This window comes from Budorcas taxicolor, chromosome 5, assembly GCF_023091745.1.
Source record: "Budorcas taxicolor isolate Tak-1 chromosome 5, Takin1.1, whole genome shotgun sequence".
NCBI classification, from domain to species: domain Eukaryota; kingdom Metazoa; phylum Chordata; class Mammalia; order Artiodactyla; family Bovidae; genus Budorcas; species Budorcas taxicolor.
In genome coordinates, this window is record NC_068914.1 from 100615292 (window position 1) to 100638715 (window position 23424).

Sequence of the window (23424 nt, forward strand, 5' to 3'; positions counted from 1 at the left end):
TTAAGCTAAAACTCCTGAAGTTTGATTCTACTTTTCCTCTTATGTCTCCTGATCAGATTATAGGCTTCTGCTTGGGGTTAAATATCATACAAAGCAGTTTCATTTATTTCAAATTTATTTCATTGTGGTGTTCTAGACTCCAGCCAAGAATATACGGACTCCACTGGAATAGACCTACATGAATTTCTTGTAAATACACTGAAAAAGAACCCAAGGTAATAACATGATTTGATGGAAGGGGGAAAGGGGCTGATATCAGCAGAATACCCAAGAAGCCAAGTAGCTTCTCCAAATTTTTCTATTATTATTAGAATCTGGGATGCCCATTTCCCCTACACCCCCCACCACCATTTTTCTCCAAAGTAGTTTTATATCTGTGGAGGGATTCAGAATACCCTTATATTGAGATTTCTGCTTTCAGAAGAGTTGAGAAAAATTCTGTGGAAGAATGGAGACAAAGAAATATCGAGGCTTAAGAATACAATTAAAAAGTACAGAAGAAAAAAGAATTGATTTGTAACAGCTAAATCATACTTGTTTACAAATTCTATAAATAACCAGATGGAGTATAGAATTACGATTAGTATAAGTATGAAGTATGTGTTTGTATGACTATGACTGCCAACAGAATTAGGTTTCTGATAAGGGAAACAGAGGACATGATTAGGAGGCTTGATTTTTTTTAAAGTAACATAAGACAGGGTAGTGAGGTTGGCAGCCTTTGCATTTTTGATCCACTCTTAGAGTTTGGATTTATCCCTCCCTTAAGCTTCTATAGTGAGCAGGTTGTGTTTTCAATCTTTGTGTCAGTGCCTATGGGAGGGCTGCCTTTTGTTTTGTTTTGTTTTAATCTTTTTTAAACAGGGACAGAATGATGCTGCTAAAATTAGAACAGGAGATTCTGGACTTTATTAATGACAACAAGTAAGTTACTTGAATGAAATACACCTTAGAGGTGGGAGGGGGTACTGGAAAGAAACTTAGGTAAAATTTAAGGATATCCCTCTTTTATCATTCCCTTAAAGTCTGAATTTTGAAGTAATAACTCACTAGGAACCAGGAAGAGTTGGGAAGACATAATCGCAGTGAATCAAAATGTATATGTGTGGAAACTAAATCAGGTTTTTAAATTATCACTTAGACTTGAGTTGAAAAATATTTATATCTTTTCAGCAGCTAGCCCTTTGTCCCATATTTCACTATTCTTAAGTTTCTCCCTTTTTTCTTTGTAGAATATCATCCAGGTGGGTGAGACCTAGGGCTTTTTGTCTAAGGAGCAGTCTTAATGAAGATAGTGGGTCAGAGGGATCTACACAATACTGTAGATAAAGCTGAGAGAACTTGTTTGGTTACCATTGAGTAAATATCTAGCTTCCTTATAATAATGTCTCATAGGAATTTCTCCACTTTCAACAAAGAAAAATTACAATTGGCTATTATTTGTTCTTATTTCACTTTTCCCCCCTGGGTTTCCCTGCAGCAACCAGTTCAAGAAGTTCCCTCAGATGACCTCATATCACCGGATGCTATTACACCGGGTAGCTGCCTATTTTGGGATGGACCACAATGTAGATCAAACTGGAAAAGCTGTCATCATCAACAAAACCAGTAACACAAGAATGTAAGGGAGGAAACCACAGATTGGGAAGACTTTCCTAGGATAGCTCTGGGGTGGGAGAGGAAGATGCAGGATTTCTCTTTCTGGAGAGGGAACAGTGGAGGGAGTGGGTAGGTTATATTATCAATTTCTACTCTTTTTGAAGCCTTGGAGATGGATTCTAGAGGCATTGGCATTTTGTGAAGACTGGCCCCTGGCTCTCTTCACCTTTAGTGATAGGATAGGAATAACTGTGGAAGAAGGTAAGTTATAGATGTATAAAGAATAGTCCTTGAGGATTTCGTTAAAACTTTCACATGACTTTCGGAATGGCTGACTTCAGAAATCTCCTGGGTGGGAGTTGTGGAATTTAAGAGAACTGTATAGAAGGTCTGCTTCCTAACAGAAGAGTCTTTCTTCCCTTCCTTCCACATTTCTCTCCCAATCCCAGCCCTGAACAGAGATTCTCAGAACATATAAAGGATGAGAAGAATACAGAATTTCAACAGAGATTCATTCTTAAGAGAGATGATGCCAGTATGGACCGAGATGATAACCAGGTGAAGACTGGAAAGGGTTGGGTCTATACAGAGAGATTGCAGTAAGAGAAACTGGGAGGGGAGAAGAGTTTTTGTGGGTTGGAGAAAACTCAAAATATCTTAGTATGGAAGGAAACTCTTGAGCTACACTGAGTTGGCTTTAGCTTAATGTTGAGGATTAAGTATACTTGTTGAGCTAAATGCCACCCTCTTAGCCCCAGAGTGACATGGTGCTGAGGTTTGCTGGGTTTTCTCATTTGGCCTGGAACTCCCTGGTTCTGCCACTGACTTCTAACTCCACTTCATTTTGGGACAAAGCAAGGTCCCTCCCTGCTTCAACCTTGATTCAACTGATGGCTCCATTCTTTTTTCCTTTAATAGTTAGGAATTTCTTTGGGAACAACCCAAAGCTACTTTTATCCCACTTGCACTCTTCCTGTCTCAGAGCTAGCCTTGAACTGGGAAAATTGTTATCTGATTTACCCACTTGTAAAGGTGTTTCTGATCCCTTTCTGCAAACCCTTTATTCTTTTCCCAACTCCTTCCAGCAAGGTGAGTGAGTCAGTTTGGCTTTTGATGCTTGAAACCTCAGGCTCCCCATTTTGATCCACTCCTGTGGGAATGAGAAGTGAAGAGTCTGCCCCATCCCTTCATTTATGGGCCTGGCTTTTGCCCTGACTTCTAGCGCATCCTTCAGATAGTGATTATTTGGAGTTAGTTTCCTAGCTTCATATGGGGTTAAGATCCAGCCTGCTTCTGCTTGGCCTCCAAAGGAGGTTAGGTAGAGAACCAGGATTACAGTTTAAATAATATGGTGGGGTAAAGCCAATAAAATTAGTCTTGCTAATTCATGATAACTCTAGTAATATCTTACCTGTAGAGTCAAAATTAGTTTCCTCTCAATATTGTCTGGTCCTGAGACCAGGACTTTTCCTGCTTGCTACTTGAGTATCTGAGGGAGTCCTTTTGAGAAAAGTGCCGTTATCTATTGTGGACAAACATGCTGGGTCTGATTGAAAACAATGAAACATACAAAAGATAAATAAAATTTAAAAACAAGAAAGAGCCTTTCCATCCTGATGCCCTTCTCTCCATTTTCCCAAAACCCCTTTTCTGTGGATCAGGAATTATTCAGGCCTAGAGGCACATTGGGGTGGGATGGAATCTCTCCCTACTGTGAACTTTTCATCTCTCGGCTTCAGGCTTGATCCATAATAGCGTAGGCTCTATGTACTTTCTGTCTGTGATATTAGTAATAAACACAGTAATTGCTATTACATTGAGTGTTTTCCCTCTGCTAGCCTCTGTTCTAAATACATTATGTTCATTATCTCATTTAATCCTCTCCACAACCCAGTGTAGATGGGGATTATTAGCCTCGTTTTAAATATAAGTAAACTGAGCTAGGAAATGTTAAGTTAGTTGCCAGTGACATTACTTGGAGGTAGCAGAGCTGAGATTCTGCCTGACCTCAAAGCCCATTATGCTCTATCTGTTCTGCCACTGGTTAACCAGTGCTAGGGGCTAAGGACAATATAGCACTTGAGGTCCTATATCTTCTTGGCATGGGATTGGTAAAAAGGACATTTAGTAGAATTTAGGTTCTTTAGGCTAGTGAGAGCTACATCTAGTCAAAAGTTGATACTCCTGAAATTATGCTTACTTCTGGCAATTGGTGAAGATCAGGAAGATCAGCCTAGACCAGTGGTCTCCTTGGTTGCTTCATCTGAAACTTTAAAAGCCTCTGGATTGAAGGTCAGAATCTTTGATAACCTGATGACATGCATTTGATGACTTACCTCCCTCAGAACACTTTGCCTTCAAGAGCAGTATGGAAAAAGGACATTCTGTAACATCCTACCCAGGACAGTGCTCACAACTCCCAGGCTAAGAGGGGGAGAGATGGTGGTGGAGAGTTGGGGGTAGGCTCGCAGATGTGGCGGTCTGCCCAGCCGTCCCCTCTGGTCTCCTGGCCGCGCTTTTCTGAGAGCACAGGGCTCTCTGTCCTCTGCTCTGTCACTGAGCTTCTCGCTTTCCTCGCAGCACTCGTTTGTCTGTCCCTTCCCTGTCCATCTTTCTTTCTGTTCTCCTTTTCCTTCTCTTTTCTACTTCGTGTTGCTGTGTTCTCTTTCTACCGTGTATTTCTGTAAGCTCTCACCCTTTCCCTCCCTCCAGTAGCTGTAGTTAAGATGAGAAAAAATGCTTAAGCTCTGAGTTTAGCTTCACCCTTGGGCTTTCACTTGCAAGGCCCTCTTTGCTGAGCTCTGTGTGACTTGGATCTACAGGCCATGGCATCAGTGACTAAAGAAGGGATAAGGTCAGGTGCTAGTTCTGTAAAAACTTCTAAATTTAGCTCTGGTAAATAAATGCCTGTCTCTTCTCCTTTTCTAGCTTCCTCCTATCCCTTGCTTTCCCTCCAAAGCAATGCTGTTTATTCCATGGGCTATTCTCTTCATCCTTACAGACTGGAGAGTACCCTACTACATAAGGAAGCAACCTAATCTTTATCAAAAGTTACTGTTCTTGAGACTCTGGTTGGGGCGGGTGGGAAGCTGGTGAGGCCCCAACCATCCAGAAAACCTGATCTCCCAAACTGCATGGTCAGATGTACCCAGTGAAACCTGTCCAACACTGGAAATTTTATTTCTTTTTTTTTTCCATTTTTTTGATGGCAACTATAAACTCTCCCGGTTTCTCTTCCTTGCTGGTGTGCAGTGAGCTTGCAGTACGAGGAGAACTTAACTAGCTTAATTCTGCTCATCGATCTAGATCAGAGTTCCATTGCAGGATGGAAGGAGGAGCAAGTCAATAGAAGAGAGAGAGGAGGAATATCAAAGGGTCCGAGAGAGAATATTTGCCCGAGAGGTAAGTGTAGCTTCTGAGAGTTGTCAGCCCCTAGCTTTTAGCTCTTAATCTTTGGAACTGTGAATGGAATGAACCCTCCATATATGTTTTGTTGTTTTTTTCTGATTTTGTTTTTAACCAACATCAGCCAGCCCCATATTTGATCTCTAAAATTAAATGTAGCTTATTAGAAAGCTGCAGATTTTTATTCATATTATTGTTAATGCATATGGCCTATAAAGAGAACAAATGGAGTGGCTGAATTTGGTAGATTTGATTAGACTGAAAATAGAAATGGTTTTGGCAGGGCTTATAGAAGGGCCCTGGATCTTGCCTGTCAAACCCTCCTCCCGCTTACCCTCTTTCACTTCCACTATCTATTTTAGGCGTCTTTGCTTTTAAGTGGAAGACTTAGTATCCACACAGCCTATATACATTCATCTTGTTTGGTCTGGCTCATTTTTAGGCTATGTTGGTGATTATCAGAGCACAGATGTGGCATCCATTCTCTGAGCTCCACATTCCACACGCACAGAGGGTACGGTACACTCACTATTCCGTATAGTCTTGACCTGAATAGGAAGTCTCTTTCTTCCTATATTTCTTACCTTGTTTCTTAGAATAGGCCTGCTCCATGGGCCAAAAGGCAACATGAGTTGTTATGGGCAGCTTTATTCTTAAGAACTGTTGGCCATATCAGATATACTTGGTATCCTTGTGTCTGGTGGCCTTTGCCCACCAGACTGAACAGAAGTATAGGAGGATTTCAGGAAGGGCAAGAAAGAAACAAATCTCCAGAAAATATATGATCCAGATAGTAGCACCATCTTACAGTCAAATTAGCCAACGAAGAAGAGCCAGCCTCCCTTTGTCATCAAAAGATGGCCAATTCTAATCAATACTTAGATGCACACTGCTCCCCTCCCACTTCCTCACTCTCCCTCATCAAGACAAAAAAAAATAACATATCTTCTCATCATCACCTAGCTCAGAAAAATATTGTCTCTAACTTATAAAAAACCAAACTCCTCTGTGAACTTGTTCCATTGTCTTGGAAGACACAGTTGTTCCAGGGAGCCTCACTGTGGTCAGATACACAGCAAATCTTCTGGCCTAAAGTCTGAGGAGAAGGACTCTTCTTATGTTATGTAGCTTTCCATTCTGAGTCAGAAAAACCCATCCTCCCAATTATCCAACTGTGGCCCAGAGACAGTTTTTCTAACTTTATCTGAAAATCAGTTGAGTGGAATGCTAGGAGAGTGGTCATTTGTACATGGCAACAGCTGGTGAGGACCCTAAATTGTGGACAGGGCAGAATGGTGGAAGTTAATAGCAAACATTCATATAGTGCTTACTATCTTTCAGACCCTGTCCTTAACACTTTGCACACAAAAATTTATTTAATCTTCACACTAGGCCTGTGTGATAGGTTACATTATCTACCTCATTTTAGAAATGAGGGACTGAGGCATGAAGAGGTTAAGTAACCTATGATCACACCACTATTTAGTGAAAGAGCCTATATTTGAATTCAGGCAGTCCTTGGCTCCAGAGTCAACGCTCTTAACCCCTTAAGTAAACCACCTCTCAATAGCTTGCTCTGCTCTGGGCTTTTTAAATTAAGAAGTTCCCGTGACACCATAGCTACCTGTGATGTGCTCCTCTGCTTCACTGACACATGGAAAATGACTGTTCCACCATGCCAGCCATTAGCAAAGCCATTCTGAAAGCACAGGTAACTTTTCATAGGACATTAGGGCTTATTATGTACAACACTGGACTGTATCTATACTACCATAACAAGGGACGCTCTTCTCTCCTTTTTCTCTGATATTTAGTCTCTCAAGCCTCTACTAATATGTGTACTCTTTGTTAAATCCTTATGGATTTATCATTTTCGTTTTAGCACTTCCTAACTCTTGCTGTGGTAGAGGCATCAGGAATCTCAAAAGGTCTAGGCAGGGGGATGTGGCCAAAGCCTACTATATGCCAGAGATTCCCATGTGGAGAGGAAAAAACCTGGCCAATCAAAGGCAACTGATTAAGGGTGGAGTTGTGGGTTGCCGCAGAGGGGAGGAAGAGGCAGTCCAAAAAGAAAGGGAAGTGCCAAGAAGGGTGTTTGGATGGAAATGCTGCTGCTACAGCCTTCTCTGGAGCTGAGCTGTGTTTGGGAAAGCTGCCCCACTCAGGCTCTGCTCCGCACGAAGGCCCCTGTGCTCAGCAGCTGGACACTCTCTGTACCTTTTTCTAAGGCTTGGGAGTCCACCATAATGCTCACTTCACTCAGCTCAGTGGCTTTGTCAGGAAATGATCCCCAAAAGGAATGTTTCAGGCTTTTAATTTTCTCATTTTTTCTAGGCTCTGAAAAGTACCTGCTTCCCCAATTTCTTACTCTCCTTGGGTGTCAGGTCAGAATGTCTTTCATTTTGGCCAGTGTAGAGGACAGAAATGGGATAGTCATTGAGGATGATTTCTAAAAAAAACTAAATTTTTTTCTCTTCTCTCCCTTTTCCCTTTCTTTGAATACTCTTTAGGACCAAGCACACCAGTTATTATGCTCAGCTTTCCTATAGAGAGAATAAATTTAGAACTAAAAAGGAATTAATAGTTAGGTTAATACTTTCCTCTTTCTCCTTTCCATACTCCTACCTTCATTGACCTCTCTTTTTAAACACTCTGTGGGAAGGCTAAAAACTCTGAACGCGCTTTCCCATTAAAGGTGAGAAGTCAGATTGGGGGTGTGGGTGTGGGTCATCCTGTCCCTGCTCCCTCTCTCCCTGTTGGGGGGTGAGCTTGGTTTGAGGACCGTGGGTATTCATAGCATCATGGACACCCTTTTTGGTTATGCCATGCTGTTTTCTTATAAGTTATTTTCCGTTTTCTCCCCTTCACCTAGACTGGCCAGAACGGATATCTAAATGACATCAGGTTAGTACCACTTAGCATGTTCCCTGCTTCTCATTGAGCTTTGTCAGTGAGGTTAATATAATCCTGTAATGATGCTTTTCTTTGATGTTAACCAACAGACTCTCCAAAGAAGCCTTTTCTTCTAGCTCTCACAAGAGAAGGCAGATTTTTAGGTACCTCTGTGTGGTCTATATCTCTCCTTGTTTTTGTTTGTTTGTTTTTTTAATTTTATTTTGTTTTGCTGTAATCTTTTCAGCAGAGTAAGTTTGCTCCATGCATGGCTGCTTGTGGAATAAGTCAGTTTATGGTTTTTGCAACATTGGATATTTTCCCCATTTTAAAAAAATGGCTAGTGCTCAATGACTTTACTTTTATTGTTGCTGATTTCACTGTAAGTCCTGGATAGGTGGTGAAGGGGACCAAATAAGTATGTTTAGGATAGGTACTGCTCTGTTTCTGAAGTGTGCTGAAACTGAGCATTTTTGGAGGATTTCAGCATATATTTGAAAGTGAAAGTGAAAGTTTGCTCAGTCATGTCTGACTCTTTGCGACACCATGGACTATACAGTCCATGGAATTCTCCATGCCAGAATACTGGAGTGGGTAGCCTTTCCCTTCTCCAGGGGATCTTCCCAACCCAGGGATCGAACCCAGGTCTCCTGTATTGCAGGTGAATTTACCAGCTGAGCCACAAGGGAAGCCTATTAAGGTGAAAGAACAGGTGTCATTTGGCTGCCTTTTCCAAATCTATGGAAAGATGTGAAGAACTTATCCCTCACCCAGCATAGGGGAATGTTTTGTATCCTTAAGAAGGAATAGTACATGCACATATTTAAAAAAAAACATACAAACACCTCTGTCTATGTGGTTTTCTCTTTGGAAAATGTAATGTGTAAGATGAGTTCAGAAAGGCCTTAGAATGGACTTAGGGCATGTCCTTTACATAATTGTCCATGACTTATTCTTAATGTTGCTGAAAGCTACTGTACTAACTTCTGTGCCTCATATTCTCCATTTTCTGCGAAGCAGTTGTGAGCTTCTCTCTTCATCTCAGTCTCTCAATCCCATCCCAGACAATTACAAAGGCAATGTGAAAGAAGCACTTTAGGACCATATCCTGACCCTGACTCATTTTAAGTATATACTTTACATTTTACTAACAGAAAAACTATAGAGTACAGAAAACCTGACAATTTAATGCTAGGATTCAGGTCTCACTCTTTCCAAAGGGTTTATCTCTTCTCAATCCTAAGCTTGATGCTGCTTTTGCTTAGTCACTTCAGTCATGTCTTAACTGTGCAACCCTATGGGCTGCAGACTGCCAGCCTCCTCTATCCATGGGATTCTGTAGGCAAGAGTACTAGAGTGGGTTGCCATGCCCTCCTCCAGGGGATCTTCCCAACCCAGGGACTGAACCCAGGTCTCCTGCACTGCAGGCGGATTCTTTACCATTGAGCCACCAGGGAAGCCTCCTAAGCTTGATATGTGCTCACTAACACACATTAGTTACAGCTATCATCCCCAGTACTCTAGTAGTCCCTTCTCTATCACCCTTTCTAGAACTAATTAAACCATGTGGAAATTGGGATAGCAAGATTTCAACCCTTCCTGGGAAGGAGAGTTATCTCCCATTCCACATCTCTGAACTCTTTTTCCTAGACCAGCCTGCCCTGAGATTCATCTGAAAGCCCAAGCAAAAGGGCTCTGTGTCGTCGGTGGTAGTCAAGATAGAGTCTCCCTTAAAAAAAATCTTAACTCCATAACCATTCCAGAATACCTTTAATAAACAGAACTTTTAAATTAAAAGTGTGTGTGACAATGTGCAGCACTTTATAGTTGCCACAGTATATTGTATCTCATTGAATTCTCTGAATATCCTGATGTGGTGAGTTGGTTTACATGTAAGAGAACAAAAGCAAGAAAGATTAAGTAGTTAGCCAAGTTTACATGGCTGTTAGTGGCAAAACTGGGACTGACTCTGTCCAGTGTTCTTTTCACCACACTACACAAGCTGTCTGTAAATATCACGCCTAATTGATTCACTGATAAGAATGATGCCCTTATTAGTGCTGTGGAGCATCAGACTGCATCAAACTGTGCAGATAATAGCTTGAAGGAGCTAGTGAGCAGGTACAGCCTTCTCCTGTCCAGACCTCCTTTTAAGCTACTGCTTTCCATACTGAGTTTTGATTAAAGATCTAGGTCATCTAAAATGCAGCTCCATGGACTCTTCAGGGGGTAGCTTCTTCCTCTATTTGGGTACTAGTCCAGAGCTCAAATGATTAGAAGCCAATTTTCTCTAACTTTTAAACCTTTCTTCCCAGGTGTGTGAAACAAATACTGATATATCAGATTCCATTATCTCTGTTAGCAATAATGTGGATAATAATAATAACAACTATGGCAACTTCTCTGTTCTTTGGAAGATTCTACTCCACTGCACCATTGATAAATAAGCTACCTGAGGTTTACTGAGAGGCCCACCTCTTTCATGGGCCTCTCTACCCAAGACCAATAAACAGGACTTTTCACCAGCACTAAATTTACTTGTAAAAACTAAGTCATCTCCTGATTGTGCTGTCAAGTGTGAATGTCTCTGTCCTTCACCTCCATCTCACCAACACATACACAACCCAGTCCAGTGCTTAGAATTAGATCTAGTAACTTTCCCTAATTGCCTTATGTTTAGTGAAGTACAAAGATGTGACTAGAGATTAGCTTTAGTTGGTAGAGAAATAGAATTGATCTGTCTTCCTAGTCCAGACTCAACTTAGATTCTCCAACTCTCAGGGTTGTAGTGTACTAACCCAGGTTAGAAGACCATCAGACAGTCCACATTTGAGCACTAGGCCATTACTGTCTTGGGGGAACTGGATCAGTACAGAAGTGCTGCCAGTTTGGCTCAAGTTTCCCAGGTGTTTGGTTTAAAGTTGACTCATTTCACTGTCTATCCCTGGTAGAAAAAGAACGTAAATGGCAGAATTGCTCTAATAGAGAGTATAGTGTTTGATTTAGATATAAAAGGCCATTAGGGCTTGTCTTACAGAATTCAAGTTCTGATGTCTAATGAGCAGCCTCATTCATTGGTGCTGCTGTATTCCCATATCCCACAGACAAACACATCTTTATTGAGTCCAGTCAGCAGATTTGAGCTGTTGGCTCTTACTTCAGGTTGATTCTGTTCCTGGAGAGTCCCTGAGTTATTCTTATGTCTTGTTTCCCATTCTACTTTTGACGTCCCCGAGAGAAAGGGGGTAAAGCATTGGGGAAACATTAATATTTTCCAGTCTTCTAACTGTATAGAGAGAAGCATTGAGGTTATATGTATCAATATATCTACTTAAGATTCAGAGAATTAGCATGTCCCTAACCATCTAGGCCAATGTGTCTTAGCCCCGCATGATTGACTAAACACTAAAATAGTGACCCTAGCAGATATTTTGTCTGTTTTTCCTACAGTATCTTTGAAATAGATATTCTAATAAAGAAAAGTATTTTCTTTAATATTACCCCCTTAAGAAAAATAACTTTCTTTATTAGAATAACTCTGAGCCTGATGTCTTTGAAGAGCTGTGGGCTTTGGGATAGAGTATTCTGTTTGCTTTGGGTGGGAAAAGGAGGGAACCCAAGCTACCATGATTGTTGCTCAATTGCTCCCCCGCATACATACCAAAATCATTATAATTGTTATCATTTGGTTTTCTTAGATCATTAGTTATTGGAGCGGTGGGGGATCTGAAAGGAAAATTCCTGATTGTTGATTGCTTATCAATTAAGTGGCAGTAAGAGTCAACACTGAGGATTTTCAGGCTAACCTCAGATAGCTTGAGGAGCACAGCTGTATATAATTAAAGCGATTATAGTATCAGGCTAACCCTGATGTTTCCAGAGTAAAATAAGAGGATGAATCCCTTTTCTCAGTAGCCTTGTGCCTTACCTAGGGCAACAGTGTTATTAATATGGAGGCAGCTAGGCACAATCAGCCCCCTCCTCTTTGCCATCCTGAGTCCTAAGGATATGTTTGCTTGATTGTGCTGAGGATGTCAGCCTTTAGAGACCCTGGAATAAATTGTTCTCAGATACTAACACAAGACTTCCACAAAACAGGTTGGGTTGATTCCAGACTATCAGACTGAGTTTTCTCTTTATCAGACTCAGTGCCCCTTTAGTCACTATACTCTTCTTCCCAACCTTGAAAAAGTGGCCGTGAGCAACATCTCTGCTGGCTCAGACGTGTGTTGTATGGAAGACCTGATGTGAGATTTATCCATGTCGTTGGCTACTTCTGCCTTCTAGCAATAGTAACTTCTTGGAGTCCTTTTGTTTCAAGAACTCCCAGAAGGAACTGGTACCCCTGTGCTCCCCACTATTTCCTGCATGTGTGGGACCCCTGCAGGGCCAGGGGAAGAGACTGCAGCCAATCTCAGCATCATGTACGTGGTTTCCTGCCCACCTCTGGTCTGCTGTATTGAACTAGTTGCCAGCGCGCTGTCTTCCAGATTTGCCTCTGTGCTCTCTGTACTGTACTGGATCTTGTTCTGTCTGCTCCCATCAAGTCTTGGTTGGCCAGCCAACTAACACGAAGTCAGTGTCCATCCTCCCCAACCCTCACCCCTTCTCTGTTACTGAAAGAATAGAAATGAACTCTCTCCTAGCCCTTCTGCTGAAGTGGTAGGTGGGAGGTGCTCTGACCACTGTGGTCTCTGCAGGGGGAACCGTGAGGGGCTGAGCCGCACCTCAAGCAGCCGCCAGAGCAGCACAGACAGCGAACTCAAATCCCTGGAGCCACGGCCTTGGAGCAGCACAGACTCCGATGGCTCTGTCCGGAGCATGCGGCCCCCTGTCACCAAAGCCAGCAGCTTCAGTGGAATCTCCATCCTCACCCGGGGTGACAGCATCGGGAGCAGCAAAGGTGGCAGTGCAGGAAGGATCTCCAGGCCAGGTAGCACAGCTTCTCTCCTTCCATCGCTGCTTGTGTATCTTCTGCAAAACATCACTGATAGTTACTTTTAACAAAACACTTGTCCCATATTGTGTCCCAGAAACCTCACACAGTCAGATGAGGGGAAGTTTGATTTCTTGGATCCATTGTCCTTTGAGTTCCTTCTCTGATTTCCTTTCTAACCTTTTTTCCTAATTGAAAAAAAAAACTGATTGGGATTAGATTATTTTATGTGATTTCTGACCAAGGTGGGACAGCTGTGTCAACCCCGGTTCAGGTTATATACTAAAATAAGGATGATTCTGAGGCCCCTTAGACTATAAAGAGGGTTTGTAAAGTAGAGGGTACCTTAGAGTTTGTAATTTTGTAATTAATTGGTAGCAGCCAATAGGCTTGAAATTTTTGCTGCTCTGGAGCCCAGTCATGGAAAAGGAGCATGTGTTCCACCTGCCAGCCTGGGAGCACCCATCAGCTCTCCTGAGCTGCTGCGTAACTTTCTCCATCGATTTAGGCTACAGTCTTAGCAGAGGGCCATTCAGCTCTTTTTACACTGTAAATCGCTATTTCACCATCCTCCTGCCTCTGAAGAATTTCTTGACTTTCATCCCCAAAGTTCTATTGGTCTTGTCCTCAAAAGACATCACTAGTGGCAAAGATTTTGCCTCTGTTTATGCTTCTCTGTTACCTCTTTTCTAATCCCACTGCTTCTCCCTTTATCCAAGCTGGTTTCCCTGCTTTACCCTCAGCTGACCGCACTGTGTGGCTTGCAGAGATCTTAGTTCCCAACCCCAGGTTGAACCCAGACCCTCAGCAGTGAATGTGCATTGTCCTAACCACTGGACCACCAGGGAATTTCCTATTCTCAACCCTGTTTTGAGCCAGTTTACTAATCTAAAACATAGATCTAATCCCATCAGTCCTCCCTTAAAAACATTCATGGTTCTGCATTTCTTATGTAATAAAATCCAAATTACTTAATATAGCATAACTTCCTGACTCCAGTTTGCCATCTCAGTCTTACTTTCAAACGTTCATCTTCTCCTGACCCTCCAACCATTTTCTGAGTATGGCATTAGCTTTGTCTCCTCTTAGCCTGAAAAGTCTTCTGTTCATCCCTCAAACCTGTCTCTCCTGCCACTTCCTGTTTAAATCCTTCCTTCTAACCCTCCCAAGAGTTATGCTTCCTAATCTTTGCTTTCATACAACTTTATTCATGTCACTGATGCATCCTTTATCCTTGAAAGTGAAAGTCACTCTGTCGTGTCCAGCTCTACATGACCCCATGGTCTATATAGCCCATGGAATTCTCCATGGCCAGAATACTGGAGTGAGTAGCCTTTCCCTTCTCCAAGGGATCTTCAGAACCCAAGGATCGAACCCAGGTCTCCCACATTGCAGGTGGATTCTTTACCAGCTGAGCCACAAGGGAAACCCTTTATCCTTATCAGATTGTAATCACATGGATTACAATCCATGTGTCTATCTCCATTGGAAGATCCTGTACTGTTCAAGGGCAAGGACTGTGTTTCCTTTACCTTTGTATCCTCAGTTCATTGTACAGTGCCTCACGTAGTACATATTCAGTAAAAGTATTTTGAGTAAATGCATTCATGGCTTGGACAGCCTGGAAATGAGGGAAATAGTTGAATGATGGCTGTGTGGGGGGGTGTGTGCACAGGCATGTACTTGGAGGTTGCCTTCAGCAACTTTTATGAGATGCTGCAAGTTAAGAGGAAATGAAAAGAGAAGACAGGTCTCTTAAGGGACTAGGAATATATACCTTCCCAGGAAGCAAACATTCATTTTTCAAGCTGTCTAATCATGATGGACAGATTCTAGGCACTCCAGGGGTTCATTTTCAAAACCCAGCCTTGACAGTCAAGATGGTTATGGACACTGGGGAGTGGAAACCAGCTAAGATGAAGATTCCCATCAATAGGACATCTGAAATGCATCTGTACTCATGCATGGATCTCCTAAGACAGTGGGAAATAGACAGAAGGAGAATGACGAGGAAAACAGCAAGGAAAGAGTCAGGCCCTACGACTGGGCCCTCCAGCGGTGGTATGTTCATGGCTTGTGCTTACAACTCTCGCTGGGTCTCCTCTTTGCCTTAGGTATGGCGCTAGGTGCCCCAGAAGTGTGCAACCAGGTCACCTCATCCCAGTCTGTCCGGGGCCTTCTCCCTTGTACTGCCCAACAACAGCAGCAGCAGCAGCAGCAACTTCCTGCTCTCCCACCCACGCCTCAACAACAGCCACCCTTGAATAATCACATGATTTCACAGGTGAGTCAGCACTCAGTGTTGGAGCCCCCCCTCCCCCGCCGAACTCTGATTCAAGCAAGCTCTGGAAGTACAGTCATGTCTCTTGTACTGTGGGTGGCAGGAAAGATCTGTTTTTGGAGACATGCCTCTCCCTCCCCCATTTCTTGTTTGTTAGTTGTGGGAGAGAGGAGTAAGGGCAGAGGTTTGGCCAGAGGGCTCTTAGTAGAGTCAGCCTGGGAGGTTTTGTTTTTTTTTTTCCCTGCTTAATATTTCCTTCTCTTCGTTCTGGGAATTGTCAGCGGGGTCTTTTACCCTATCCCATATTTCTGCTGTACTCTGTCTCCCTCTGCATCCTGTGTAATTTCAAGGTGATTTTGCTTCCTACATCCATACATGGAGCTTGAAAAGATCACAGCTCCCACCATAGTCTGAGCTAAATGTATTTATATGACTGTTGAGCCATAAACAAATATTTATATATTGGTGTTTGGGGAAAAGTAAATAACACTTATCAAGACTCATGTACCATAAGTACATGCTCAGTCACTTCAGTTGTGTCTGACTCTTTGTGATGCCAGGGACTGTAACTCGCCCGGCTCCACTGTCCATGGGATTCTCCAGGCAAGAATACTGGAGTGGGTAGCCATTTCCTTCTCCAGGGGATCTTCCCCACCCAGGGATCAAACCTGCGTTTCCTGCATTGCAGGTGGATTCTTTACCCACTGAGCCATCTAGGAAGCCCAACCACAAAACCCCCCAGTGTTGTCTTCCTTTCCCATGCCATAAAAGAGCGCTCTTTCTCCTTCTGTTGCGGGGCTGTTAGACATTGGTACCAACTAGGGTTTGAGAAAGTTTTGCTTTTGTGGAGACCATGCAAGTGATAAGCATAAGAATCAGATCCTATTTTAAACTGGAACCTCCTACGTGTTTTAGGTTTAAAGTCTCTTTAATCCTCTGAGAACTGTGCTGAGATCTTCACTTACTCTTTTCTCCCATGAATAGAGCCTGCACTTTCTCCTGCAGTATTCTCTGGTAGTTAGGAAGCCAGTATGTCTGTACTTCTTTCTGCTGTAGTTTAAGTTCTCGTTTCGCCTCCCAGACTCTCTTACCTCCACACTCAGTTAGTCCAGCTTGGCCTCAGATAGGTCTCTTCCATAGGTACAAGAAGAAGTCCTAAGCACTGATACCCCAAGGATTGGAAACCAGAGAGGGAACACTCCAGAATGGCTCATCACTACCCCATTCAGTATATTGGAAAATGAAACTAAAATAAAGAACAGTGAAGATCTAGGAAACTCTGCCTTGTAGCTTCACACACATGCCAGTCATTCCAAGTCTTTCATCTCAGTCCCTCAGCAGTTTCTCTACAGTCCTGACTTTCTTTCTTATTCTACCACCTGGCGTCTTTCTACCACCTCATTAAGTCTCATTCACATCAGCTTACCTCACTCCATACTGAAGCATAACATGTGTGTTTGCTTTCCCTGTCTTGTGTCTTAATTTAGACCTGTAAGTGAGTAAACTCTGAACTTCTCCCTCTGGCCATCCCCTGCTGTTTCTGTGTATGTGCTTTACTTTTTTAAGGTCCCAGTATATTTTTTGAGTTTTTAAAAATGTGTGTATTTTAATACAGTTCTGTTTCCTTGTCTCCCTCTTAGTCTTCCATCTGTCTCCTCCATCCATCCATATCTAGAAACAGACAGCAAGAGTGGGAGGGGGATAAAGAGATAAGTAAAGAGTATAACCATTTGGGACTGAAAAACTTGTAGATAGAATGTTCAGGTGACTGGCCCTAAATCCCAAACTTTTACTCAGATTCTTTTCGTGCTTCTTGAGTCTTGAGGGTCAGTGGGTCGGTTGTTGGTATCGACTGATCATCTCCAGGCAGTACAGTGCTAGATTAGGTCCTGTAAATTGGAGACAGAGGAACATTATTTAGTACAGAGATATCAGAAATTTATTCTTGCACTTAATTGTGATCACAAACTCCAAACTAAAGAATCTTATGTTGGTTAATTTTGGTGTCTCTGAAGCACTCATGGTAGCTGCTAATATTATACCAGCACCACCCCACTATATATATCTCCTTTTCTCTTTATCCCTTTCTTCCTCTCCCTATTGCCTTTTTCTTTTCTTCCTTTCTCTTTACCCCTGTCTCTCAACACTGGTGGCTCTCCAAATTCAAGTTGTTAAACCCCAGATTACTTACCATTTCATTTCTCAGTGGTATGTAACAGGGGATGAAGGAAGTGACCACACGCACATACCACTGTGCTTACCCTAAAGGTTTTCCTTTTGAAGAAAAACCTTTAGCTTTGTAGCAACAAGCATTTGCCCCAGGCCTGGGGGACAGTTCCACGTAAACTATGCTCTTCCCCTTCTTGGCAGCCCCTGCTGTTAGAGCAGGCTTCCATATCACATATCAATAGAACCTTTGAAACCAGGGAGTGATTGTGAGGATTAAAGGGCCAGTGGCTACCTTTTGCCCAATTAACTGAGAGTAGACCTTATGAAAAGGAGTCCTCTGAGCCTCTCCCTGGAGTCCAGTCAGGATCCAAGAGCAGTGATCGAGCCCAGAAGTCACCAGTAGGTGGCAGTCACGTCCCCCAGGGCCAGTCTTTGGCTTCCCTACCTGTAGTTCTTCAAAGTTCCCTAACTGGAGTTTGAGACTCTCCAAGAAGAGAACTGTGGCTGAGGGTAGTGGTAGATTCACTTAAAAATAGCACAGAGAACGCTTGCCTTTACCCCTCCCTTCCTCAGTCAGGAGAGGACGAACAGAAGAGCATTGTTTCTTTTCTCTTCACTTTTTTTTAAATTATTTTTTTTTTTGAAGGATAATTGCTTTACAGAATTTTGCTGTCTGTCAAACCTCAACATGAATCAGCCATAGGTATACATTTATCCCCTCCCTTTTGAACCTCCATCCCTCTCTTCACTTTTTATTCAAAACTCACAAACATGAGGACAAACAGGCAGTTATTTTACCACTTCACTGTCCCTAAGGTCTCCCATTGTCCCCCAGAGAATGTAAGGCCTGAAATATGGCAGGCCATCCCTCAAGAGGAAGAAATGGATTAGGATCATAGAAAATGGGTCTAAAAGTTACCAGCACAGGTAGCTCATGCTGAGCAGGTAGGCCAGCAGTTATATTTGGAATGTCACCAGCTTACAGAAAATAGGTGTGCCAGAGTTGCTGAGAGCTTATTTTCAAGGCTGTGGCAGTATCTCACTCAGGTCACACAGTGGAAAATCGGTAGCTTTTTCCAGGATGATTTACATTGTATTCAATGCAGATATCAGGAGTATTCTCCATGTTGGGAGTCTTCTAATTTTTGGACTGTCTGCCCCTGGTGCTGTTAATCCCCTCTGAAAGGGTCTCCCAGGAGATATATGGCAGGCAGATATATATATTGATGCCTTGGTTCCCCCACAACTAACTCTTAATACTCTAAATTTGAAAGAAGGAAGGAGAATTATTCAAACAAAAAGATACATACGTAATTGTAGATATTTACATAATTGTTTGACTTCTCAGAGGTTAAAGCGTCTGCCTGGAATGCAGGAGACCCGGGTTCGATCCCTGGGTTGGGAAGATCCCCTGGAGAAGGAAATGGCAACCCACTCCAGTACTCTTGCCTGGAGAATCCCATGGAGGGAGGAGCCTGGTAGGCTACAGTCCATGGGGTCGCAAAGAGTCGGACACGACTGAGCGACTTAACTTACTAACTTACTTTACTGCTGGAGTGGAATGGAAAGAACATATGTCAGGCAAAACTAGGCTCCTGTCCCTGCTCTGCCACATTAGTTGTATGATCCTGGGTATGTGATTTAATTTCTCTGAGCCGTATTATCTTAATTGCAAATATACGTTATCTCCCTATCAGATAATCGTGAGGTTGTAATGAGATAAGTGTGTGTAAATGAGCAGTGTATATCAGTGTTATTTCCCCCTCTCTTCATAGGGCTCCAGAAGCTATGACTGGAGAGCTGATGAGGTGATTGAAATGACTGGAGGGGAAGAAGAGAGAAAAAAATAACTCCCTATTAGTTGGTTTAGAACACACCATGTTCCTAATAAACAAGTCCTCCTGCTTGAGGCAAGTGAAGGAACCCAAGGAACAAAAGCTAAGACTAGGCTATTTATATTTTATTCCTAAATCCCTCCCTGTTTGCTTATGGGAGCATTTTTAATACTGCCCTGTCCGCCTGGAGGAGCACAGAAGAATCATGGAGTAGGAGGAAGTAGCACATGAACTGGCTTATTTTTCCTTCTCTGCCCTCGGGAGGGAGATGATCCTTGTGAATGAGCACTCCTTCAGGAGAGCTGTGGTGTGAAGTCAGGATCCTGCCTGGGAGAGTCAAGCTAGACCTTGGATGACCCTTCCTACAGAAGCAGGAATCCCTTCTCAAGGAGGGTTATGCTCCCCAGGAATCCTGTGCCCAGGAAAAATGCTTAGGGAAAAAGCTGTGTTTAGAATCAGGCAGCAAACCCTGGCTCTGAGAGTCCTAAGACTGTATACAGCAGCTACAGAGTTCTGAGTGGCTAATGGGGTAGAGTGTCTGCAGTGGGTCTGTACTGATAGGGGAGATTGCCTGTTTGTCAAAGATATGAAAGCTAGAGACCAAGTCCTGAACTTGGTCTCCAGCCTGCTCAGCTGCCTTACTCTTCATGTGAAATTTCTCTTAAGATTAACCTTGTTCTTCCTTCCCTTTCCTTCCCCTTCTCTGCCTCACCCCCACCCCCACCCCCGCCTCTCCCTATACCTCCCTTTGCTCTTGCCTTTCCACATGGCTCACTGCTGGTCCACAGCCAGTCCCGGCTCTGCAGCCCTCTCCGCAGCCTGTTCAGTTCTCTCCAGGCTCCTGTCCCCAAGTCCTTCTGCCAGTCTCTCCACCCCAGCAGTACAACATGGTATAAACTCCATTCCCCCTTTTTGTCTTGTTCGTGTGTGGCCTGTGTCTATGGGCCTGTCTGGGTCAGTCTGTGACAACCTTGCAAAGCAGTTATGCTTTTTAGAGGACCATTGTTAGGAACATACTTCTTCTTTAGGGGCTGGCACAGGCTGAACTATACTTCATTTCTAGTGAACTATACTTCATTTCACAGTACTTCAGGCTTCAAAGATGCCTAAATGTAAGACAGAGAACAGTTACTCTGAGTTTCAGGAGAGGGGAACAAAATCAGATGTTGATCTAACCTGGGCTCCTCGTCCTCTCTGCCATGTGCCTTCTTCATCTCATCTGCTCCCAGGCCATGGTGGAGGAATGCAGTTTATTCTGTACTGTAGAGAATGATTCTCTATAATTCCCTTTAAAAATAAAAACACAGTTGCAGATTTCTCTAGTACCACTGGTAAAAGCTTCAAATGTTTCCCTGTTTTACATAAAAAAATACCCTCTTCTGTTGTATAGCATGTGCTGTTTAAATTGTTTGTACTCTGACAACAAATCCTTTATAAAGATCTGGTCTGTCTCATAGTTGGTGACTTCTATCATGGTTATAGGAGCCCTGACTTTTTTCAAATTTTGTGTTAATCACACCTGTCTGCTTTTTCACTAGAATCCCTTCTTTTCTCCCACCTCTTAGCTCCATACTGAAAAGTTCTAGAATATGAACCTCAAAATAGTAACTGCAATCCAGTGCTCTTGTCATCTGTTCCTTCCCACTAAGTTAGCAAAATAGCTAAGATCAGATCCCTGAAAGTTGAGTGAAACCACAGGAAAGTACTATGTTTTGTTGCTACTAGTTTCGTTTGTGTATGTGTATGTATATGTTGATTACTATCCACGGAGCAAAAGAGATGAGAAAGTTAACAGACTGACCTGTCACCATACAAGTGAGAGATGGAACACCCTCACCCTTGCTGCTTGGAGAAGAGGGCTGAGAGAGAAGGCAATTACAGATTAGTCAGTCAGTCTCTCTCCCCAGCTCAGCTGCTCACCCTGGCCTCCTTTCAGAGGTGAGAATTGGAAGTGGTTTCTGAAGGGCAGGAGAACACTAGGCAAGTGTCAGAGAACAGAGGTGGAAATGACTTCAAGAGGGAGTAAGGAGATAAGCAGCAGGAGCTGGGATCCCACCAGTCTTTCCAATGCATAGGCAGAGCTGGGGAGCCACATGAACCTACTGATCAGCCACACAAGGTGTTATCTGGGTCCTTTATTATAAAAATGAGATTTATGACAACATATAGGCCCTTTGCATGATTGGAGGCATGAGGAAGACAGGAAATGGAAAGACTTAAATAGTCCTGTTTTTTCTATATATAGTTGTGTCATTGCTCCCGTCTCCCCAGGACTAATTCTAATAAAGGTCATAATCAGAGTGGCCATTGTTACCTCATATGTGGTAGGGAGACTGGCTCTGGAGTTGGGCTTCAAACAGCTTTCAATTCATAGCAATTTGAAATACCACATGATAGAGGCTTAGGGCTAAAAAGTACCTCCCAAGGCACAGAGGTAGGAATATCCTCTGTGAAGGAAGGAAGGCGGTAGAGAGGGTTACTATTTCTGTCTGTCTGTCTGTGTTGAAGCCAAAGACCTGGGGCTTGATATGACCTCAGTCCTTGGGTCTCCCCCACTCTCTCAACAGGCAGATGATCTCAGCAACCCCTTTGGACAAATGAGCCTTAGTCGCCAAGGTTCCACTGAAGCAGCTGACCCATCCTCAGCTCTGTTCCAGCCCCCACTTATCTCCCAGCACCCTCAGCAGACTAGCTTCATCATGGCTTCTACAGGGCAGCCCCTCCCTACTTCCAACTATTCCACCTCGAGCCATGCACCACCTACTCAGCAAGTCCTGCCACCACAGGGCTACATGCAGCCCCCTCAACAGGTGAGTGGTTTGGGTTTCCAGTTTAAATCATGAATTCAGTTTATCCAGTATTATAAACCTTCTTTTTTCGTCTAGTTTAGACAGACCAGAGGAGATACCTGCCCGCTACGCGCCTCCATTTCCCCACCTTTCTCTTGAGAGTTGTCTTTCTAGTCAGAAACGTCTATCAAATAAGACAAGTCCTTCCTCTTCGGTTTCAAACTTGTACACTAATGCTGCAATTGCAGACCCCAAATTTTTCTGTTTACAGACTTCCGGAATCGACTGTGATGTATTTAGTAGCTGGGGGGTGTTGGGGCTGAATTTGAGGGGCCTGCTCGTACATCTGTCTCCTCTCACCATAGATCCAGGTGTCTTACTATTCCCCTGGACAATATCCCAGCTCCAGCCAGCAATACCGACCTCTGTCTCACCCGGTGGCCTACAGCCCCCAGCGTGGTCAGCAGCTGCCGCAGCCATCCCAGCAGCCTGGTAAGAGGCACTGCTGATGTAAGGAGGCAGCACGTAAGGGAAGGACAGCAACTGGGGAAGAATTACTTTCCCTGTTTAAAAAGCAGTGGGGAAGGGGAGTAGTGGCTGGAATGGTTAGGGTCCTAAAAAGGAACCTGTGATCTCCAAAAAAGAAGGAAAATTACTAAGAGAGTGTGACCTCCTAAACATTGTTGAGGCTATACTGATGCCTGCTCTGCTTTGCCTGTCCCTAGGTTTACAGCCCATGATGCCTAACCAGCAGCAAGCGGCTTACCAAGGCATGATTGGGGTCCAGCAGCCACAGAACCAGGGCCTGCTCAGCAACCAGAGGAGCGGCATGGGGGGCCAGATGCAAGGCCTGGTGGTTCAGTACACTCCACTGCCTTCTTACCAAGTGGGTGCATTCTGAATGGGGAAACCACCCAGTCCTTGGGATGAGGAAAAGGAGGACAGTTCCCACGTCTGTCCTCGAGTCTGACCACTCGAACACTAAAACACTGTTCACTGTACCTCTAGCACTTGTAGGTTTTCTTCCTCTGAAAGAAGGTCAAAAGAGTCTGAGAAGAGTCTTCATTTAAATTCTTTGGTCTTTATACCATGCAAATGAGTATATGCCCAGAAAAGTAGGATCTAGAGGAAATTAGGCTCCTTCCTGTACATCAGATGCCCAAAGGTGATGTTTGGAGGAGGGGAAATGGAGGTAGCACTAAGCGTTTCCTTTAGGTGAGGAGAGTAAGAGGATCTCTAAAGGTAGGGAAGGAGATTAGAGTGTCCCTGTCCAGTGATGCCTAAGCTGTTTTTTGGATGACTTCATTGCGAGTAAAAGTGGTCATTCTCTTCTTGTCTTCACCCAGGTCCCAGTGGGTAATGACTCACAAAATGTGGTCCAGCCGCCTTTCCAGCAACCCATGCTGGTCCCTGCAAGCCAATCTGTGCAGGGGGCCCTCCCAGCAGGGGGTGTTCCAGTGTACTACAGCATGATCCCGCCAGCTCAGCAGAACGGTACAAGGTGAGGGCTCCCAGAGA

The 23424-nt window shown here is 43.5% G+C and overlaps 1 protein-coding gene across 13 annotated transcripts in view; it reads left to right on the forward strand.

Moving 5' to 3' along the window:
- R3HDM2 (R3H domain containing 2) overlaps positions 1-23424 on the forward strand; it is a 161647-nt gene that overhangs the window by 126593 nt on the left and 11630 nt on the right. Inside the window, exons 8-22 of one of the 13 annotated variants that reach the window (XM_052641446.1) lie at positions 137-215; positions 865-924; positions 1481-1621; positions 2049-2157; positions 4906-5001; positions 7877-7908; positions 8007-8060; positions 12597-12829; positions 14947-15116; positions 19058-19090; positions 19906-20007; positions 21685-21927; positions 22272-22398; positions 22632-22792; positions 23253-23407. In XM_052641446.1, coding sequence (XP_052497406.1) covers positions 137-215; positions 865-924; positions 1481-1621; positions 2049-2157; positions 4906-5001; positions 7877-7908; positions 8007-8060; positions 12597-12829; positions 14947-15116; positions 19058-19090; positions 19906-20007; positions 21685-21927; positions 22272-22398; positions 22632-22792; positions 23253-23407 — 1795 coding nt within the window. Of the gene's footprint in view, positions 1-136; positions 216-864; positions 925-1480; positions 1622-2048; positions 2158-4905; positions 5002-7666; positions 7700-7876; positions 7909-8006; positions 8061-12596; positions 12830-14946; positions 15117-19057; positions 19091-19905; positions 20008-21684; positions 21928-22271; positions 22399-22631; positions 22793-23252; positions 23408-23424 lie in introns of all 13 variants that reach the window. The other 12 variants (XM_052641449.1, XM_052641447.1, XM_052641448.1 and 9 more) reach the window with 12 other exon arrangements.